Source organism: Acyrthosiphon pisum, chromosome A1 (assembly GCF_005508785.2).
Source record: "Acyrthosiphon pisum isolate AL4f chromosome A1, pea_aphid_22Mar2018_4r6ur, whole genome shotgun sequence".
Taxonomy (NCBI): domain Eukaryota; kingdom Metazoa; phylum Arthropoda; class Insecta; order Hemiptera; family Aphididae; genus Acyrthosiphon; species Acyrthosiphon pisum.
The window spans coordinates 84,210,655-84,234,687 of record NC_042494.1 but is presented as its reverse complement, the minus strand read 5'-3'; the positions used below and the strand labels follow the sequence as shown (position 1 = coordinate 84,234,687).

Here is a 24,033-nt window from a genome sequence, read left to right as displayed (position 1 = left end):
TATATTTTGTACATAATACGTATTTAATATAATGATGGCGATCGATCAAAACGCAATAATTGCAAATATAAATAACAGTTGATAATCGATAATATATTATAATTTATAACGCTGACATTAAGTCTGGTAATATATATTTTTTTAAATATAATTAATTAGTCCCTTATCATTGGTATAAACTGTATAAGTGACGTTCACTTAATCATTAACATATATAACTTGGAAAGCACTAGGCAGGAACTATCCATCAAACATAAACACCGTTTTAAATCCCGTTTATAATATCATATATACATACTTAAACACAATATACGTCATAATATAATATTACACAACCAATAATACGTAAAATCGTATAAGACCGGTTTTTCGTATGACAGTATACAATTTATTATCCGTATGGCACATTTCTTCAACCAGAAGATTTAATTTCGTGAAATTTCTTTATCGTGGAGAAGCGATAACGCTCATTTTAAAATGTTTAGTTTTTACTACTGAAATAACTGATGGTAATTGCATAAGAAATTTAGTCTAAAGATAAAATGGTTCACTCCAATTGTAGCTATATACAGTGTAAGTGAGAGGTGAAAGAGGTCTCTGAAATTTCACTCCCGGATTAAAACGCCACTTTGGCTGTCGGTTAGTTTTTTTTAGCAAATTACTGTAATACATCGGCAACAGCGTACCAATTTATCTATGAAAGTAGGGATTTCATCTTAAGTATTATATTATAATACTATTATATTATAATAATAATATTATAATAATAATATTATATTATAATACTTAAGCTGATACTTTTTGAGTTTAGATCGTGCAGGATTAGAACATATAAAATATATAAGAAAACATTTGCCAACATTTGCCTTATATTAAACTAGGTACTACATTTTAAATTTCTTCATGGCAAAAATGTTAATAAACCCAAGTACCTATATATAGTAAAAAAAAATTGTGCCTAGCAAGTTATAAAAGTTTCGGTCACCACTATACTTAGTATATTTTACTATTTAACGAACCCGACTAAGTATGATGTATGTAACCGAGATGGTTAATGACTTTTCGGGTGAGTACACGGGTAGTATATTATTATTACTGTTTATTATATGCCGAGATTATAATAACCCAGCGCAGACGTTGCCCTCGACCGGAAGCACGCGGCGATTACACGCGTGGTCCCGTCGCGGTCGTCGTTAAAGTCGCCGGCGCGTAATCTCTGTCCTCCTCCGTCGCCGCACGATCGAGCCGAATCTCCTGAGCGTAGGTACGCGTTGACGACTACCACTAATGCCGCAGAGCCAGCCAGCCTCCACTCGTCATCGTGTATTTTACTCCGCAGCTTCCCCCCGGGTGTCGGGCGACAAATATTGATCTCCGAGGGCGGGCGCAGTTGTGCGTGGTGACCGGAAAGATCCTACATAATATAATATTATAATATCGTTACGCGCAGCGTACCTATACCTGTCGCCTACACAATCACTATACGGTCTGTAACAGCGGTCATCCAATTAATGGCGCCAAAAAAAAACAAATCTAAATAAATATTCTGTAAAATATCAATCGTAGGAAGATTTTCCGTTTAAGGAGGGTACGTCGGAGTAGAAGTTTGAAAATATCGATTTTTATTATTATTTAATAAGAAACAAATGCAATGCTTCTGCCGGGGGCATGGGTATTTTGTGATTCTGAAATTATAACTAATTAATGGTAGGTATATAAACAAAAAATATTATACAATACATAATATTATGTTAAACGCATAATATATGAACTGCTTTTAATGCGTTTCCTTCAAAGTCGACGCCATCTATGATCTATATATATACACCTATATCTTAAATGGACCAGCTAATAACATCGTATATTTTTGACAAGAAATTCTTAGGTCTTCTTGTAGGAACAGTAATTTTTCCTTATTCATAAAACATTAGAAGTTAATCAGTTCAGAAAGTAACCGTTTTGTTTTTAGTTGTAAAGTGCAGTATACACGATATAACATCAACAATATTCTGCAATTCAAATATATAATTTTTCGAGTAAAATATTGGGTTTACAGCAGGAAAATTGAGAAATGTACTTTCTTTGGTCTTTCAGTCAAACGTATATAAACTCCCGCGGCGTACCCCCTAAAAAAAGAAAAAGAAAACGGGTTCAAGGGCGCTAAGCCGTACTGCAGACCACGCGCATTCTGATATACATACGAAAAAACGTGACGACGACTTATGCGTTGTCGAACGTGTCAGGCATGTATAGAAAATTATTATAACTAAAGCAGTAAGTATACGCACAGACTACGCCACTGCTGCTGCAGCGCCGATTTACCGACGACGAAGGGGATTTGAATACACATAAGCCGACAAGTCGGAAAACGGTTAGTATACCGACGAGAGAATAATAATACCTAAGTATACCTATATACTGTTAATCTCTATTCCGATCCTGACATGAGGAGCGTGAGTGGCGCGCGCGAGCTCGTATATATACGCGATGCACACGCGCGCGTTTGATCCTCGCCACCTTCGTGGTCGTCGTCGTCGTAGGTACATGGTTTACGAAAAGAAAACCGGTTTATTGTTATAATGGTGGAGGTACGAAAGGATTGGAGCGAATAGATAGTACGAAGTCGTCGGACTGAAGATCGAGAGCAGGGGAGGAGACGACGACGGTGGACGTCAACAGCGTACAGCGTTCGGTGCCACTGCCGCACGTGTCTCCGAGGCTCCTTAATTACTCCTTAGACTAATTTCCCAACAAAAGACACTGTATAGTGTATAATATAATAATACAATATATATATATACGATGCTTTCGTATTTTGAACAGTCGCCGTGTGCGCGATGAAAAGAAATTTATGTTACAAGCACTCGAAACGCATATATTGAAATGTAAATAATAATATAATAATAATGTGTATCATACTATAGAGTGTACAATAGTGTATACGTTATATTGTAATTCGACAAAACTCGACTTTATATTACACAAACATAAACGTCGCCACAGAAGGTCAACGGGTAGAACACGACTTATAGGAACCTTATAAAAATATAAACAACGAGCGCCGGTATCATGCTACATTATAATATAGTGGTTCTGTTTAATTATTTTCGTCGTATACCCCGGTTTACTCGTAATGCCAACGTATGTGTGAAACCGTGTAAACAAAAGAATAGATTGTCTTGGTGAAAAAATTAATTCGAAGGTTCGTTATAATTATAATGTACAATAATAATAATAATAATAATAATATATCGGCCTCAAAATTCGACTTGTAAGGACAATAATTATTGTTCTAGTTAGTATAGGTAAACGAAATAAAATTACCGAGTATTATACATACTAGTATTTAGGTCGCCATCAAAATTATATGTAAAAACCATTATTCCGTCAATTTAACCAAATGGTTGCTAGCTTTCAACGCGACTTTCCTTGCATCACACCATAATCTTTTTGTCTTTTTATAACTTTCTAATCATTTTCATTATACTCGTTTTAATTGTTTGCATTTTTAATTATTTTTCCCAAACAATGATTATACTATAGAATAAATATTTTTCTTTCATAAAAATATATTTTTTAAATTTTACATCTATGATTGTTGGGTGTCAATCATCAATTTTGGTGAAACTTTGAATTATATTTATTACATTGTGATCACTTTAGAATATTGGAGTAAAATGAGAATATAAAAAATTCGATTTTGTTTGTCTACGGGATCCGATAAAATAATAATAGCTTGTACTTTCTGATCTTGTTTATACCTAATACTTAACTATTATAAAATATACAACTTGGCTTAATTAAACACATTTTATTTATAAAATCTATTTATATTTATAAGAATATAAATGTTTTTTAGTCTTAAAATGTTCATTATATTATTTTAAAATACATTTTAAACAAGGAATAACATAATAAGCTAGGTATTGATTTAGAAATTTTGAAACCTTATAGTTATATTATGAAAAATACGATAATACGCATGAAGTAAAAGTGCATATACTATTACTATGAATACACTATTAAGTATAGTGAGTATACTAATTCTATGGATAAATATACAACGATTTAACAATTTTATATCCAAAATATTAATCTGGAAACGCTGTTAATTTTTATTGAATTTCTTCATGGCGACACAGTAATTATGAGTAAATATTTCCATGTACATGCCCGCTAGCAATATATCGTCACTTTTTATAAATTACCATATTATTATCACGTTATGCGCGTTGTGTGCCAAACAACATTGTGCGAAACGCAGTTCATTTCCAATCTCTATACGGTCGTGTAAATGTCGAGGTTAACATATATGAGTATAATATGACGTGTATATATATATATTATATATCATACATGTATACAATATACATATTACATATACATTATAGGTTTATACAGTACCAATAACTAAAGAAAAATATGTGTTTATGTTTATAGGTATAACATAATATATTATAGGTGTTACTGGCAATATTGGCATACGCGTTATTATATATTATGTTCAAACTGTGATCGAAAACACGATTGTTTCTTTCATTTTAAATTGCGCTTTACGATATTGTAAAAACAAATGGCGTTTTGACATTATCGATTTGCGTTGACCACACTCATATGTCGACGTATATATATAATTTATACACCTCTGAACTCTATGTATACATTATTATATTCGCTTAAAATTACCACCCCCGACTATAGTCGTCACACACACACGATGGCGCCGGACCAGAGTAGTCAGCGGAGCTGGATTGGTACCTAATATAAACTCGTTTCGATAATATTGTTACTAAGCGAAAACAAAGAACAAAAAATCACGAACACACTAATATAATAAGTGGTCCGGTTCACCGCCGCACGACGTCGGACGTCTGATCTGTCATTCGCGTTAATGGCCTCCGAGTCGAAATGTTATTGTGCGCTTAATCTCGTAATCATAACAATTCTCTTGTGTTATTATTGAGTAGTATAATAATATTATATACCTCGTCTTAGCCATGTATTAGATGTCGGCGCGTTCGTAATGGACGTCCATAAATCCGAAACGAGCGACGCGTGCTACAGGCCAGTACGCTATTGGTATACGCACTGCAGACACCGTATACATATATTATTTAATATACCCTTGTTACCAAGAAACTGGTCGCGTGCTGAAGTTTTTCCTCTTTTTTTGTAATACGCATCTGCATTTCTCAATTATAAGATCCATTTTTTTTTATATAAAATCATAATCAATGCGGCTGAACATATAACATACGCGCGATCCGAATACATAATTTTACGCGCAGAGTGTATATAATAATATTGTTGTACTCTCCGGACGTCGATTTTACGATATCAGATTACGAGCGCATTCGCTGTTGTCGCAGTAAACGGCTGCAACAGGTTGAGCTACGAACGAGCGCTCGTGTGTGCATAATATTAAGAATATATTATTATTATGTAACAGCGAAACGAGAGTAAGTGGTTTGGGCTAAACCAGATGATAATTTTACCAGAAAAAGTTTTAGCATGTTTGAGCACCTACTTTGACAATTTTAATATGCCGATAGGGCACTTTATTAATAATTTTAATATATTTAATATTATAACCCATCATTTGAGCACCGAGCGGTTTTACTTTATAAACTAAAACTATATCTAAAAAAAAATTAGGAGGATTAAAGCAAATAGACAAATTTAAAAATAAATCAATAAGGTTTGAGTATACAAACGAATGAATTTATATTTTTACTGCCTAAATATAATATTATAATATAGATTTAAGCCTTTAGGCGTCAACCAAACCAAACATGTCACGAATCATTACATTTTTGGTTCCCAAACAACGAGCATTATAGTGTCCAAAACGGGCCGTGTTTGAAACTATTAGTGTCCAAATAGCTGCAGCACCCTAACAATACGGTATAGGGACGAGTATACGTTGAATATTATAATATACGACCGTAAACATAGCGACATTTTATCGTTGTTTATTTTTTTCCATCTAGACACTCAATGCTTAATAGTTAATACTCCTCATTCCGTCGTTGTCGACAAAAAAGGCAAACTATATTCGTCGGACAATACCGGCAACCACTCCTTGGCGTCAGCATTTCACGGGCGCCAAACGACCTGACGCCGCTACATTTGATACATGCGATGATAAGCGACGTCCGGCGGGACGTGTATACAATATTATAATATTATCCATATAACACATTCGCGATTGTCACCACACCTCGAACGTTTTTACGTTTGGACGCCGGTGTTTCATTGTCTGGTCTTCCATGAATACCGGGTAAAGTCGCAATAGTCCGCAGTTTACACTCCCAGAAAAAAATTAAATGTATTATTCGACTTGACGGCAGTTGGTATAATATTATGGCGAGCATTTGGTAATAGTCCATCGTGACCATAGTAATAAAATAAAATATATTATATTAGTTATATTACTACCGAACACGAACGAATTTATGTATGAATAATGTACATCATATATATATATATAGGTATATATAATATTCCACTTATAAGATATAACCATACGCGTCGTCCTCGTTTCAAATATTATATCTATAATGATACAGTTGTTTACAGTAATCGTCGAATCAAATAACGATGCTTATATTATCTAAAATTAATTATAATAATATGTCCGTCTATCGTAGCTTTACACGCACGCGATCTAAATAATACTATATTAATGCGCAGAGTTTTTCAACCGTTCGATTTACTCCGTTCACGAAACTGTGGCGTTTCTTGTACGAAAAAAAAATACATGAACTATAGTCTCATAATATTTATGTAATAAGATATATTATATTATAAATAGTTTATTTAATAATTATAAGAGCGAACAAATAAGCCAACGAGACTTTGGTGCTAAACACGCACATATTTATACGGAGCAGCGTATACTGCAGGAATATTATACACATTCATTATTAACCGGGTATCTAAAGATTTGGATAGTTTCCATATTAACGTAACCAATGATTATAATACATAAATTATTATTTTCATGATGGAGTTGATATATGTATATATAATATATTATATTCCCGTTTATATATGTATCTTTTTTTTATAAACTCAATCTATGGAAAATTATGTATACTATACATTGTATAGCATTCAATAAATAGTTTCAATATGCGTTTATGTAAATTAAATTTTTGAATATCTACACCTATTTTTCCAACACTAAATACTACTCAAACAGCTATTTTTATCATACAAATAAAATAAAATAACAATACAGATTAATAAGAAAAACGAGTCTTTGATAGTTCATATTTTTATTGTTGAAGTACCTACCTACCATCACACTACCATAAAATGTCGATCGTATAATTGTTAACCAGAAAATATAGTATTCTATCCAAACACAAGACCAACTCTACGTCTCTACCAGATCCGACCCGGCCTTGTTCCACCCTTATTTATTACAGCAAACACAGGTAGTTGGTGCACGAAAACTATTTCGCGCTGGTTTAATATAATAACTCCAAGAAAGAACCCTCCTTCGTATTTTTTGTTGAACACACCTGCACAATGCGCGCGCACACACATGCACACACACCCCACATATGCACTTATATATAATGTTTATATATAATATATATAAATATGAGCAACATATGGACAGAATTCACCCCTCTGCCACATATATATACAATAATATATAGTACATATATTAAATGCATTGGCTTCAAGGCACGCTTAGGGTTTCCGATTTCAAATAACGGACGAAACCACAAGTTACAATAAAATACGTTTCCAACTACCAAGGCAAAGACGATGAAAGACAAAAATAACAACAAAAAAGTTACCCAGAATCGATTTCAACAACTGATCGCGTGGTTATTTTACGACGCCAGCCGGTATTCATCTTGATACATATACGTATCTAGTATCTTAACACGCAATTTGGGTTTATAAAACGCACATACTCGTTATAAATATGATATGTACAAACTTCAGACTAAATTATTACGATAGTCATTTGGTTGTCTGTTTCATATGTCGAATATAATTTCCAAGGTTGTATATATGACGGTAACATATTTACAGTTCTTCAAGCTTGTGCGGCGCCACTACCAGTTACGACCTTTCTCCTAAACTTAGTCGGGCCTATTGCATACCCAACTCAAATATTCATATGATTATATGTATAAAAAATAACAATCATTTTCTAATCTGGGTTAAGCGCTGGTCTCCCTCCTATTTTAATCGAAATCAATCGCAAATACATTTCATAATATTATAAACTCTTAGTTCATAATATACTGAATTCAAGGTAGATTAAGCAAAATTAAATATACATTTATACGCCGGGCGTCATTAAACCTCGAAACGTTTTTTTTCTCGACCGCGATAGTGTATGTTGTTGGACCAAATATTTATACAGAATCACATAGAAGCTGATACTGACGAGCTAGGCGTTGAATTACACAATGATGATCGATTTCAATACGATCACGTACTGAACATATCCGAAATTCCGAATACTGTGGCCTGTGGATTCGACCTCGATGACCACTATCATTCCGTCACGTGTTCAGATTTATCTCACTCTCTATTTAAAATCCGGATGCTAAGGTACACGACTCCACAACAATTTTAATACCTCATCTGCCTTAATTCTGAGCAATCATAATTTATAACGATCAGAATCTATCACTGTTCGAATTTTGATTGTCCTCTATTAAAAAAAACTTGTATAGTTTATTGTATGACATTCTTTCAAGTACGATGTAGGACTATTCTATGTTATCGAATAAAATAATATGTATCCACAACTTCTTTTAATGGTTTATATGGACATCGATAGGACGTTTTATAAAGTCCTGACTTAAGTTGTCAAACATTTAGAACGGTGCAAATTATACTGAAAAATGGTGATTAAGAAAATTCGTAAAATGGCAAATAATCTAATAAATCATAATAAAAAAATCAAGATTTACAAACGTTTTTGAACTTGGTTGTATAGGTACATTTAAATTAAATAAATAACATAAAAACCACTGCTGCTGTTTAGGCGACTGGAAATCACACCAAGAATAGGTTGTATATATTATAGGCGAGGCCCGGGTTGTTTATTTGACCTCAGCACGGCACGAGCTGAACACAAGCTTGACCTGCGCCGTAAGGCGTGCGCGTTGGTAAAACCAGTTTAAGATGCAAATAATATCAGCCGTGTGCAGATCGAACCGTACAGAGAAAATACTGTATTTGGCTGGAAATGGATAGCAAAACGAGATAATCTAGTCTTTAATTTGGTAATTCATTGAAAAGATTATACTGTGATTCGATATGGATGTGCGGGTTTTAAGGAGAAAAAGAGAAAAACATAATTTTTGGTATTAATAAATACACAGGAAACGATTAAGAGTTACACGCAGGGTGTCACGCATCGGTAGCTTGCTTTACACACAGCCAAGGATACAGGTGGGACTTTTAGTGAAGACACTTTTTCCCGGGTTAATATATGTGCGAGCGAACCTTGTGAACAATAGATAAGATAATACACCTGTTGTGGATGTTTCTCATACTTAAAAAGCAAATTGCAGTTGCCAGTTGGTGTAATTATCTATTTATGCTTTTGCTTTCTTGTGGTGTTAGTAAGATTTTCTGTTCAATTTGTATAGGTGATTGGAGGGAGTTCGTTTTAAATCGAGTTTTTAATTATTATTTAAATTTTAATATTTTAAATGTCATCGAAATATCAGTGGCAGTTCTCACTCAATTAAGTTTGAATAAATAAAATAAGTAATAACTAATAATATGCATATATTAAATATATTATCATGTTTGAATTAATTTAAAATAATGTTCATCATTAATTTATCAAAATGTTTTAATAGAATCGAAACGATAATTTATCTTAACTTGTACACAACGTAATGCCATAATATAGTAGTTATATATTATATTCACAAATTTTAAAAACGTTTAAATAAAATTTTATTAAAAAACTCAAAGGTAGTCAATTTGAATAATTGATAATCATAATATATACTATTTAATAAATAATGAGTACTTAAAAATGTGTTTTAAATAATCAAAATTAAATTAAATTGTAGACATATACCTACATGTATGAGTATACATTACTTAAATTTAGGTAGATTACAACCTACATCCATCCAAATATAATTCTACAGCCCACTGTATTCAGCCGCATAACGGGTTATAAAAAGTATACCGAAACCAGTAGCCGCATGCACTAAACTATACAACATCCCACGAATATGTAATATAATTTTAAGTATAAACAATTGCTGGCTTATAATTTATAAAACATAATTTGTGTTTACAATAACAAATAATATTTATTATAAATTTTTTTGAGGAACATATAGTATTAGGTACTATAAGTTTAATCTATTTCCGTACTACAAGACGTTAATAAATAAGAGTGTAATATTTTATATTATATTCTGGCATTTTGCAATATAGTTACATGTGTTTAATTTTATTGACTATATACCTATTTATAATTTTATAAACATGTGATAGTTATTGGTTTTTTATTGCCACACAAATTAAGCATATTATACAATAAAAATTCGTTTAATATTAATTGTATATTCTTATATTTTGTATTTATTTTAATAAAGAAAAAATAACGAAAGTTTCTAAAAATATTTGTTCAATATTAACGAAATATTTCATAATTGTTTAAATAAAAAATGTAAAAACAATCAAATTAATTATCATATAATAATCTATATATACACCAAATCACATCATAAACATGAATTACATTTTGATTATATATCAGTATAGTAATAAGTATTATACCGGTATATGTATTCTTTTAGGTATTCTACCTAACCTTCTAGTAATAAATATCAAATATTTCAATAATTAACGTGCAACGTACAACCCACCATAAAAGATTTAATTTTTCATGATTACAATATATCGGATCATAGTAGTTATACATTTTGAATATTTTGTGTAACGCTTCATAATTATTATGAGTAAAAAAAATATTTGAGTCTTAAATTAAGTATTACACATTTAGGTATACATATTATACAAGTGTTTTAAATGAATAAGTGAATAAAGCCATTATTTAAAATCGTTGGAGTTATAATTTTCTACGGCTCATTAATTACGAAATATTTATGGTTATTATATTGGCTATTGGGTTATGGAGATGTTAAAAGCGGTCGTCGGGCGCAGACTTGTTTATATTTAAGAAGAACTGAAGAAACACTTCGGCACGCACCAAAGTATATAGCACGCCGATGTATGTATGTTTATATACCTAGTTTATAATAATTAATAATAATACATAGCCACACGCAGTAAAGCAAAACTACCCCTCCCAGGTATTGAAAGCCACTTGATTGTGTATGGGTTGACACCGAACGAAGATAACGGACGTTTATATATACATATAAAATATAGAATAAAAACATATTATTAATTATTATAGCTAATAAACTATAATGGTGTGTAAAAATATAGTAATGAGCGTGGGTTCTCATACATAAACGTGGTTTCGGTTGGTAAACCATTCCCACGGGGCCCTTCGAATACACACTATACCTATATAATATATTATAGTATATATTATATTTCCACCTTGGAACCCTTACGTTTTCCTACGAGAAAATTAATTTCTGTTTCCTTGGCACACCATTGTTAGCGTGCGCACACGCCGGAACATTAGTCGTAAGTCGAAATTTTGAATTACCTACGTCCTACAACACTATATATAGTTGCTAAACACCACTCCACCTGCAGCACATGTCTATTATGAGATGTATCTATTTATGATTTCTACTCTTCGTAGAGTTTTATCATCGTTATTATAATAATAATATTTTTTTTTTTCAAAACAAAATCGTTAGCAATATAAACGGCCAATTGTCACGTCATTCAACCCTAGGGATCACACCACGGCGTCCCCCAATGGGCCGGAACCATCGAACCGTGTTTCCTACTTCCTGCATGTTGCCCGAAAAATAACTCATCGTGCAATGCCGTGTCAACCACAATGATTTTTTTCTAGAAAAATGTTTGAGGTAACTAGGTTACCAATGCATTATTGAATTTACGAGGATAAAGTAATTTAAATAATGCTTTTTTTTCAAACAATATTTTTAAACTAACAAAATAATAATAATATACGGTTTCAGACGAGGTTTCAAATATTAGCAAAGCTACCTACTTATTTAAAAATTAAATAATACAATATAATATTAGGATATAACAATATCATCTATGTGTATTACTCAAAGTACCAAAAATAATTGAGTATAATATATTATATTATGTATATAAAATTAAAACACATAAACTTGTACTATTTACCTATAAATTTGTATATTTTTCAAGTAGGACTAAATTGTAAACCTACATTTAAATAGTTCAATATACTAGCTTGTCTTCAGGAACTGTAGTAGCCTATGCATTTCTGAAATTCCGTAAAAGCATTATACTACTTATTGACATGCACCTATACTAGTTATTTTTCGAATTATATATTTTGATTGTATTTATCATAAGTTAAAATTTAAACAAACGAATTGCAAAAACAAAATTATATGTGCAATTATTGCAATTTATTTTGCACAACAGTAGGTACCTTAAATATGTTTGTTTATTGGTAGGTACACAGATGTTATTTTAACACGTCATACGGGCATATGGCTCTTATTAAATGTTTGCTTTAATATACATAATTTACATAATATTATTATGTACCTGTACCTACACTATTTACCTATTCAGGAAAAAGTTTAAATACGATTCACAATACACTGCAATACCTACGCACTAAGAATCAGTTAATAATTAATTACAATATGTTCCAGTTTAGTTTATTATACTTTAATTTTGAAATTACATAAAAACTGTCGGGAATGATCTTGCACTTGTGCGTAGTTACCATATACCTACCTACTACGGCTTATTTTAGTTTCATTATTTTTGACAATTTTTTTTTTTCCTCTTGGACATTTACCATTTAAAATCAATTGCAAAAACTAATTATAATTTTTTTTCTCATTACGATATTTTTTCAATCGCCAAAACATATCAATACACGCGCCTAAAACCGTATTCAGGCGTGCCCATTTTGACACGGCAATGACTTACGAATTTTAAGAATGCTATGTATCAATCAAAAATGTAGGTATACCTCTACTTCCACTGGACACTTGCCCAGCTTTAAATTTGCAAAACAACACACGTATACGTAGACACGAATAACTCATAATTTATTATATCAAATGTATGTAAATATGTAATACGCAGTATGAAATGTGCGTAAAATATTTTAATACATAGTATTACAGCAGTGTTATACGTGTTTATATAGATAGTTGTAAATTTACCTTATGCCACGCCCTCAATTCTTGTCTGCTACTTCGTATATTATAATATAGAATAGGTATAGGTATATAAGAAATAAGATATGTTTTATAATATATCAGAATTTACATATTAAACACGAGTTTCAAGAGATCTCAAACGTTATTTTCTATAATTTGCCCCGGGAAGAAGAAATATTATCTAGATTAGTTATAGTTTAATTAAACAGGTTATCAAAATTCCAAAAAAATATCGAAAGAAAATTAATTTAAATTTTTTTATTTTACGAAAACTATATATAGACGGATGTCGTTTTTTTATACTAATTATACTTTATAGGCTTATCAATTATTATTATACCCGTAAATACACACGTACACGGTATAATACTATATAGTGGTATACCACCTTGGCCTTTGGAGAAAAATCGCACTGAATAATATTGTTATCTTTTTTTTTCTTACAAGTATTGTAATTGTTAAAAATGAAAACTAAAAATATAGAAAACTGTGATAACGCATGTATTATATTAGGTATATTTCACAGTTATACATCATACACTAAAGTATACTATGTAGTACGACTGCTACATTATAATATTTACTTTTCTTATCACGGATAAGATTTATATTATATATACCTACCTGTTTCATTACCCTGTAATGCAGTACCTATATACATTTTATCGGCAGCTATATAGTACAATGTATATTACATAATATATTAATATATAATATATAGGTAAATATATATTATGTGTATACATTTCCCATTAGTCAAAAAAATGTGGACGGAGTAGAGTAATCTATATTGGTCTCTGTTTAAATGCGATTTTACAACAATCAATCAACAACCATTTTCATGATCCTCGATGTAAAAATATTATAATAATACTTTAGTGAGGTGAGCTTTAGTTGATTAAATCATAGTTGGTTTATTTTTTATAATGATTTAATATGTGTATGGTGCTTTGGCTTCAAAATTACTTATTAATTAATTTCACATTCAAGTAATCATCCAATGTATATATGTACTATAATAATGTTTCATACGTTATATTAAGAATGTAATGTTGATAGATACTGAAAATGATTTGAAAAGTTTTAAAAGAAATGGCATAATTCTATAAACTGCATTAATTCACAGTCTACGTATAATATAGCCGGCAAGTATATTACAAATCATTTTTTTAACGGTAAACCTATTTTAGCATCAACTAGATTATCTCAGGTACTATTAATATATAACACCTAATTTCATGTGGGCATATCTGTGCAACTATTTCAGCGGCTATCGTCTTATAATTTGTTGTACGCGACCACCACCGTTTTCGTTATCAAAGTGAAATGAGTCTGTTTCATTCAACTTTTTTTCTCAATCCCAGAGCAGACAAACCGGAATATATTTCATTTAGGTATGCATATATGAGAGACGCTATTCTACTTCCGTTAACCGTATTGTACTTGTATAATGACCACATGAGAACTTCCTTCTATTCACAGGTTTAGCAGTTAGTTTTACAATTCCTACCAAATGTCTACTTTGTGGTTACTAAAAAAAAAAAAAAAACACTAATTTGAAATATATTATATAGTTATATTATTTCCTATAAATGTTGATGGTATATTAAGCTGTTTGTTTGTTATGCGCATGTGTAAGTAATCATGGTTATTGGCGAGTGAACATCTGGCGGTCGAACAAATTCTATATGCAATAATAATAACTTTTAACGTTTTGCACGAATGACATAGGCGATATAAAACACATATGTTTTAGCCATATAGTATGAACTATATATAAATATATACTAGCAAGTAGCAATTTATAGCTAGACATTGTCATTTGTCGAATAAAGTCATAGCCAAGAATTTATATCGAGCCTTTTTGGCATAATTTATAGACTTCAAGGTCTAAATAAATAATTATTCTTAATTCTAATCAGACTTATTAAGCAAATTGTTGACAAATATTTTATGATGTTTGACAAACAATTCATAAAAAAAAAAACTGGTTAAAACATTATATTATAAGTTACTGATGAGATTTGATTAAAACTTAATGGTATAATTTATTGTAATCGGCTAATCAGTAATGTAATAAATACTCGATTTTGTTAACTTAATTTATTTTTTTAAATGGTTCTAGATAGTACACTATGTAGATAAAAAATATTTTATTTTTTAATAAATTCTTACCTGTACAGCGCTGTTTAGAAAACAATTATTTTGTCCCGGTCCATTAAGTAGGCCTTTGGTGTAAGCCATCGAATCTCTTGAAGGCGGCATTTTTGTCGTTATTTTTAGTTTCCTGTGAACATAAACGGTTATTTTGGGTTTAAGTATAATAATATTACGGTTCGTTATAAACGAGCATTGAGCAATAATGATTCCCATCATATTTGTGAAACGCATAGATCGTGGCAATTTCCTACTGAAGGAATTTATGTGAATACAATAACTAAATAATTACAACATACTCTTTGCAGTAGGTATATTGTCAAATTCCAATGTAGGTGTCTATATATTCGTGCCGCAGTGTCATTACCCACCGCGGAATCCTAATGTTGAACGCCAATCCCATAGTATAAGCCAATGTAAAATAATACGTAATTTTCTGTATCTTTGTATAAAATATGAAAGTACGATATTGGGTTATATTGGTGTTAAATAAGAAAAATGTATTTGAATACTACAAAAAAACTACAGTGGTTGTACGCGACGTACCTACGTATTTCGTTTAGGTTGTGTTCGGAATAACTAATGGCAATACCTATGTTTTTCCTTCTAAAGACAATACACAAAGACATTGCGTACCTACGTCTGTTTATTTTTATGGAGATATTGTTATTTATTTTAAAAACACGATTCTTATGCTAGTGTTATTGGGGGACAAGAGTTATTTTTTAAAGCCAGTGAATGGGAGTATATGAGCCTAGTATTGACTACTGATGATGGTGCATGCTTGAAAACGCAGGACACGTCTTGGTTATGGAAATCAAACGACCTATACCACAACAAGTATATACAGTGTTGTACCTATTTTTTTATAAATATATTTTTGGTTTTATGGATATATTTAGTGGAAAATTCATTTTAAACAATAATATTTTTGACTATTGTAGAAATACAATAAGTACCGACATCCTGCAAATTATTTGATGTATATAAATATACAATATCTGTACTGTACCTATATATAATACCAAGTTACTAAAACTATGTTTTTAAGTACGGTTATACTTATAAACTTATCTTGATCTGAACAAAAGTCTGATTAAGAAGTATAGGCGCGTCGAAACAAATAATTGTCTCCTTTTTAATATTGTGAACTAGTTATTTAATGACACGGCATAAAATTTTTTGATTTGACAGTTATTGTGTCTTTACTCTTTTGTCATCCTTGTTAAAATATGTTCCAGTCACAATTAGGTACCTAGTACTCATTTTGTGGATAATTTTTAGTTTCGGAATAAAATGATTATGTTTAAAACGACGTATAAAGAAAAAAGTGAGAGAAACAGGTTTCGTAATTACACAAGATTTGGCTTGTGCTGGGTTAAATTTCAATTTAATTTCATTAAAATTCATGATTTTAGAGAAAATAACTAGTTATAAAATAATGATAAATAGATATACAACTCACTTGGTAGTTGGTTTACACAAATACATATACACAAACACCAGTATACCACCCTATACCTATCTAGATTTATTAATTGGTGATTAAGATTCAAAAGTTAACGAATTTATAGAATAATCAGTAGGTTGTATAAAGATATTAGGCATAGGTACTACACGAATAGTTATAGTAGTTATAGCTGATTATATTTTAATATTTTATTCTAGAACATGCAAATATTAAAAAAAAAATAAAAATAATAAAATATATGGGCAATGGCATAATAAAACAATATTATTTAAGATTAATAATTTAAAGGGTACATACAAATAATAATTAATAAGAAATTCAAATCCAAAATAATAAAAAAATATTTCATAGGAATGCAAAGACGTTCAAAGGCCAAAGAGTACAATAAATTCCGCAACCTTATTCTTAATCTTTTATAATAATATAACGTTTTGTATATATACTTATGTTTTTATAACTATGTGCAATAAATTGAATGCATTCACTCAAAAGTTCAAAAAAAAAAACTATTCTTAACATTCTCATATTTTCATAAACAATAAACGAACAATGAACAGGAACAGATTGTGTTCAGCAATGTTTACACGTCTTCATATTATAATGATGTGGAATGACAATCCGAAGACACCGTTATACACACTGGTATAATATTGTGTAAACATTTTATGGACAATATAATATTGTTTCAACTTTCAATATCATAAAATATTAAACATAGTTATTGCATTACTTTTTTTTTCCTTAAGTCTACATTAGTTAATGTTGAAGACGTATGTGTACTGTGTGTTAAATTAAAACATAATATACGTTTCACAAAAAGAAAACAGCATTCAAAGATTTCATTTTCAATAGGTTATATAATATTTACGATCTTCCCTTTTTAATAATTCTTAACGATATAATAAAATGTAAACGGATACGATGACGACATTTTGAATGGCTTTTCGTTATATAGTTTATTTGTTTTTGTATTTGCTCATCCGTAGATATTCTGGATAGCCACATCATTCATTAGTTTCGCTAGATGCACGTCAATGTCACGCAAGAGTCCGTTACTATTAAAATCAGGTGTGTTAAATATCTACAAGTGAATAGTTCGCTAACATGTGCAACGATAACGATAAATACCTAGATTAAAACACTAAAACTGGACATTCAAGTATAGTAAAAATGTACAATTATTCTAAAAGTTCGTTTTTTAAATGGTTAAAATATAAATAATATATTTTATTACTTTTTACTATCCAGAATATTATTCAATAACATACACGATCGATTTATTTATTGTATTAAACAAATTGTAACAATTATTTGATTTCGACTTGTGTCTTAAGAGATTATGACTTGTAATACATGATAAATGTTCATTTAAGATTTTTATCTTACTTCGTTTCTAAACCTTTTACTAAGGAAAAATAATTTTCAAGGCTTATTATTTGCAATACCAATACCATATTGGATAAAAACGGTTTCATGATAAGCAAACTATTTAATCACTATAAGTAGCTACTTATTTAAACATCCTGAAAGTGATCATATTTTATCAAATAATAAAAATATATTAGCTTATGATATTTGTTAAATTATGTATTGGTTTTGGTGCCTACATTAAAAGTGTAATTTATAAAGACTAATAAGTTACAGTATAATTTATGACCCACAGCCACAACAATTAATTTTTAATTTACATTTCTTGTTTCACGTAATTATAACACTATTATTTTAAGCAATTAAAGCGTAAAATTAAGAATATAAATATTAATAGACAGAGTGTAACAAAATGAATGAGAAATAACTTATGAAAAACTATCTATAGATACAAAAACCAAATCAATTAATCAATAGCTTACTAATATTTTATAACAGGAGGTCTATATAATTTATTTTATAGTTGTATGTAAAAAATATCCATGCGCTTTCAACCCTTTACAAAAAATATATTGACTGTTATTATTTAGCGAAGGTAGGTAACTGATTGGAATACTTTGTTATATACTAATTTGGTACCCAATAAGACCTAATTAACAAGTAAAAAAACTAACTGCAAAATAATTAGTAATTAATTATATGTAGGTACATATTACTTATCAATACTTTAGTATGAAACAATCATTATATATTTACAGTATATGACATAATTATGGATATAATAAAATTATTAAAAAGTATGTGCATTCAATTTAAACGATTAAGTACCTAATATTTTAAAAATAAAATTAGCCATCCCAAATATTCACATTATGTATATATTTTTTTTTATTATTAATTTATTAATTTACAAATAACTCTGCATTTTACTTTTTTTTAAAACCTATTTTAAACAATTATTATCTTATTGGTTATAATAATGTATAATAGAAATAAGAAATTGTTTTTAAAACTTTTAAATACTATAAAGTATAAGTGCAAGATAATACAATAATAATATATTGTTTTCATTTTCAACATACATTTTAAACCAGTGCCTTATTTATATTATTAAGTAATTAAATACCTACCCTAGTTATCTATAGATACCTAATATGTGACCAGTAAGAAGTAACCACCGTTTTGCCTCAAAATATTCACGCTCAATAGCTTTAATGTTAATCACACTAGAAATTGATAAGCATAAAAACTATTAAAATCCAGCGGACGGTTCGGCGAAATCGACGATAGGGCGACCTACATTAAAAAATGCGGCCTCAGCATCGCCTGGAGATCTATACAGCCGCTTGGCACACCAAGAAACGGAATGGATTATGCAAGTAGCACACATACGAGTATACGACGATAGCTATGTTTTCATATCTTGATTTTAGAAGCAATATACGAGTAGATACATAAGGTTTCACTAGAACGTACTGACATAACATTATAATATGAAAACACGTAGTAAAATGTATAGAACATTTTCTCGTACAGGCATCACAAAATGTGAACTATGAACACTATTTTACTATTTTGCTTGTCATCTTCTATACAAATCTTACGCCAAAAATGATCGAGAAATCATTTGATCCCTGGGGTCAATAATACGTCACCCCGACACTTCAAAATCCAACAGTAATCGTTTAAAATGAAAAATTGAATGTGTTCAATTTGCTACAAGAACACATTAGTATGAAACCTAATTTGAAATTAAAACCTGGTAATTTAAAGCTGTTCGTTTTACAGTCATTTAAATGATATTAACAGACAAAGAACGGTCTTCTACCGAAATGACACACACATGAACGAACTGACTTTGATCAAACGATACCAATTTATTTCCCAAGACAATGATAATTTGTTATACCCTAATTTATTATAAAGATACACTATTATAGTTATTACTATGCGTAGTCAACAAGAATACCTATAGGCTATAAGTTATAACCAATCTCAAACACAATAGCAATAAATAGTTATGACAAAAACAATTTCAGATTTTTTTGATTTATACATCTATTTTATGTTTTTGATATTTTTATATATTTTATAGATTAGGTATTTTTTTTATTGTTTTTAGCTGTTAATCAAAACTGTAGATATGCTTATTTCATAAAATGATCACTACATAATGCTTTATAAAATCAAGAGAAAAATAATATATATAAAAAAATATTTCATAATTTGAACATATTATATGTGTTAGGTAGATAGCACAAAAAAATATAATTATATTTAGGGCTTTACACCAGAATCATTATTTCGGGTTTCGGGTTTCGGGTGTTGAAAGAAATTTCGGGTAATGGAATTCGGGTGTTACGGTTAATACACTTTTCTGGTTACGGTTAAATGAAAATTTGTTCGGGTTAATTATGGGTTATTTTAATTATTATTCGGGTGTTAAAATAAAAACCTATGTTGTATATCAATTTATCATGAGATTTTCATGCAAATTTGATATAGTAATCTGATTTTTTATTTAAAAGTAAACATAATGAAAAATATTTAAAAATACAAATTAAATATTAAAACTTATTAGTTATTATTTTATTACTTATTATTTAGTACTTACTCAGTCCTTTTTCAACAGAAGAAAGTTCTAGCTTATTACATATTATTTTAATTTTTAACTAAGCATATTTTCGTTATATTTATTTTTGATAAAGAATGTTTTACAACACAATTACTATTGTCTATTATTGAATATTGTGAAATGAAATAAAACAATCATCTAGCATCAAGGTCTTTTTTAATATTGAATTAATTTTAATTCAATTTTTTGTAACTAACAATAATTATTGTTAGTTACAAAAAAAAAATTGAGTTATCCATTACTAACTTACACTACTATCTTCTTATCTTCTTAGTCGCGTTAGTTGCAAAAAATACGTACAAATTGATATGCCACTTAATTTTCAATAATTCGGGTTTCGGGTTATTTCGGGTGTTTTTTGGGTGTTAATTTTTTCAATGGGTTTTGTATATACGGGTTTTGGGTTATGCTATTTATTTGGGTTAATGCGGGTTTCGGGTTACGTTCGTATAATTTATATTATATTTATATTTATATAATATAAATTATATTCTACCTTAAATTATTATATTATACAAATATAGTTATATTTGAAACATACTATAAAAAAAAAATTGAAATGATCATACAATTTTATCTGACTTTTTTTTACAAACTCAATAATACGGCATGGGATTTTTACATTTTACGACCATTGTGTTTGAACAGACAACCATATATTTCTTATAATCTAGAATTCAGATAGACGTGAATTATTGTTGGGTATTTTCAAAACGTGATATTTGAACTTACGTGACTGAACACTGGGCGAACTGTATTAAAAATGAATATTGTAATCCTGGAAACAAACTCCTGAACAGGTACCCCCATTGTAGGTATACTAATATATAGTCGGTAGAGGTAATAATGGTTTATCACATTAGTCAGGGTAGTTGTTCACAAAATCAAGTAAGTATGTGCCTCTATGTATTTTTTTGGGATATCCTGCTGTGTCCGACATGACCCAACAATTTTACTTTCAACGATATATATTTTAGCGAAAAATATGGTAGTATAGAATGTCTACTACCTATAACTATTCCCACCTATAAACATATTTATAAAAACTGAATATAATAAACACACGTCCTGTATCTAATATTTTCTTCGAACAACACTTCACACACCACGCGTTACTTATATTATGATAAAAATGTAACTGCAACTTAAAAAAAAATTCGCTGTACCAGAAAGTTACTCAACGAACAATTGAACTCGAGTACTTAACTTTCATTTTGTAAATATCCCGGTTTTAATATATTTTAATCACGATAATATCTATCAATTGAATTTGTACATCGTTTAATCGATCACATAGATATTAGGCACTACTGACTACTATTAAATAATGTTTAGTGTATAAAATAGTGTATATAGGTACTATAATATAATAATATAGTATAATATATCCATGCAAAAACCTCCATTAGGTACACAATGCTTTACACAAAGGCCTAAAATATTTAATTGATTTTCTGCCAAAACTATACAAAAAAATGTCGATATTGTAACCGTATATACAGTATATAAGTATTTTATATTGATGTTTAACAAAGACCCATCAATTCAATTCGGATAATCCGTGCAATTATTGCGTACCTACCGCGAAATGTGAATGAAATAATGAACATTAGACAGCTGTACGTAGAAGTCATTGAAACCGTTAATTGAAACAAACTATTGGATACTTGGGTAGGACTTAAAATTTAAATAGTAGGTACCTAATAGTTACGAGTTCGGAGTTACCTATATAATATATAAATACATAAAAGTATAGTCGAGTATAGAACAAATTAGAAAAATGTATCGATTCGTTTGTTCTATTGATAGGTAGTTGTTTCAATTAATTGATGATAGATCGACGTCTCGCTAACAATACTATAAATTATTAGTATACGTAATTAAAATGTTTTCAAACTTCTAAGACTAGTTTTTGACTACCACTGATCAGGCCGATCAGCGATCTATTTCTGCTATTATAGTTAGTATTATAGTATTGAAACTATATGTACATTGTACACCAATGTAAATCGATATATTTTAGTGTTACAAACATTTAAAACAATTTTCTGCTCGAGTTGCAAATGGAACAATCGTAAACGATAAGTTTCGGGTACACAAGTGCCAAGTGGTAATTAAAGTACTTTGAGAGAAACTCCAATACAGGAAAGAGTGCATGACCATGCGGATCGCGTTACGTTTAGCGAACCCTCGATGGATTGACACATTATATTAGATATAGGTAGTTACATATTATATCGATGCCGCGACGGACCGGCACTATTGGTAAGTACTGTCGTTGTCTTTAGATTAGGTTCGTCGATCCAAGTTAATCAAATCTCAACAGTGAAAAACGCGTTACCCTAAAGTCACAGCTTTCTTTGTACGAAGTTTGCTAGCTGCAGAGTGGTACCTAGCCCCACTTACGTTTCGGGAAAAACCTTTAGGCACACATATCTTAGCAAACCTGTATAATATATCTATTACATACTTTCCCGAGATGTAATATTGACATTTAAATATTATATTATGTAGTTTGTACTCACTCGTCAATGCAGGTAACCCATGATATTATCTGGAACGACGGTATGCAATGTCTCTATGGACTATGACGGGTAATATTCCAATAAGATCACAATTGTCACCACACACGCGAAAATAATATTTATAAATAAAGATATAATAATAATAATGCGTATGAAATGTAGTCTAGTAAGCACTAAAAGCTGTTATAGCGGTGCGGCGGTAAAACTTTCGAACGGCATTCGTACGACGACACTATAGACGCAACGAACACACGACATGATGGACGGACTCCGACTGAACGTGGCGAACGTCGAGCGCGGCCGCGGCGGCGCACTTACCGCGGTTACCAGCTTGGTTGTTTGGTGGGAGTGGTGGCGGCGGTGCAGCCGGTGAGCGGTAGAAGGCTGAACTCGTTTCGACTATGAGGTTACTATCTGCTGCCGCCACCGTCGCTGTGACGGCGCACGACGGTGTTAATGACGGCGGCGGTTGTTATTATTATTAGTTGTACCAGGTACGGCTCAACGTATATTAAAACAACCTACTGCTGCTTCGACGACCTA

The 24,033-nt window shown here is 30.4% G+C and overlaps 1 protein-coding gene across 1 annotated transcript in view; it reads right to left on the bottom strand.

Annotated features, from left to right (window-relative positions):
- The window catches only part of LOC100161660, a 40,295-nt gene extending 16,512 nt beyond the window's left edge, over positions 1 to 23,783 (bottom strand). Inside the window, exons 1-2 of the mRNA XM_008188459.3 lie at positions 23,491 to 23,783; positions 15,510 to 15,621 (exon numbers count right to left, since the gene is read on the bottom strand). Coding sequence (XP_008186681.1) covers positions 15,510 to 15,599 — 90 coding nt within the window. The 5' untranslated portion in view covers positions 15,600 to 15,621; positions 23,491 to 23,783. The remainder of the gene's footprint in view (positions 1 to 15,509; positions 15,622 to 23,490) is intronic.
- Positions 23,784 to 24,033: the final 250 nt, after the last annotated feature.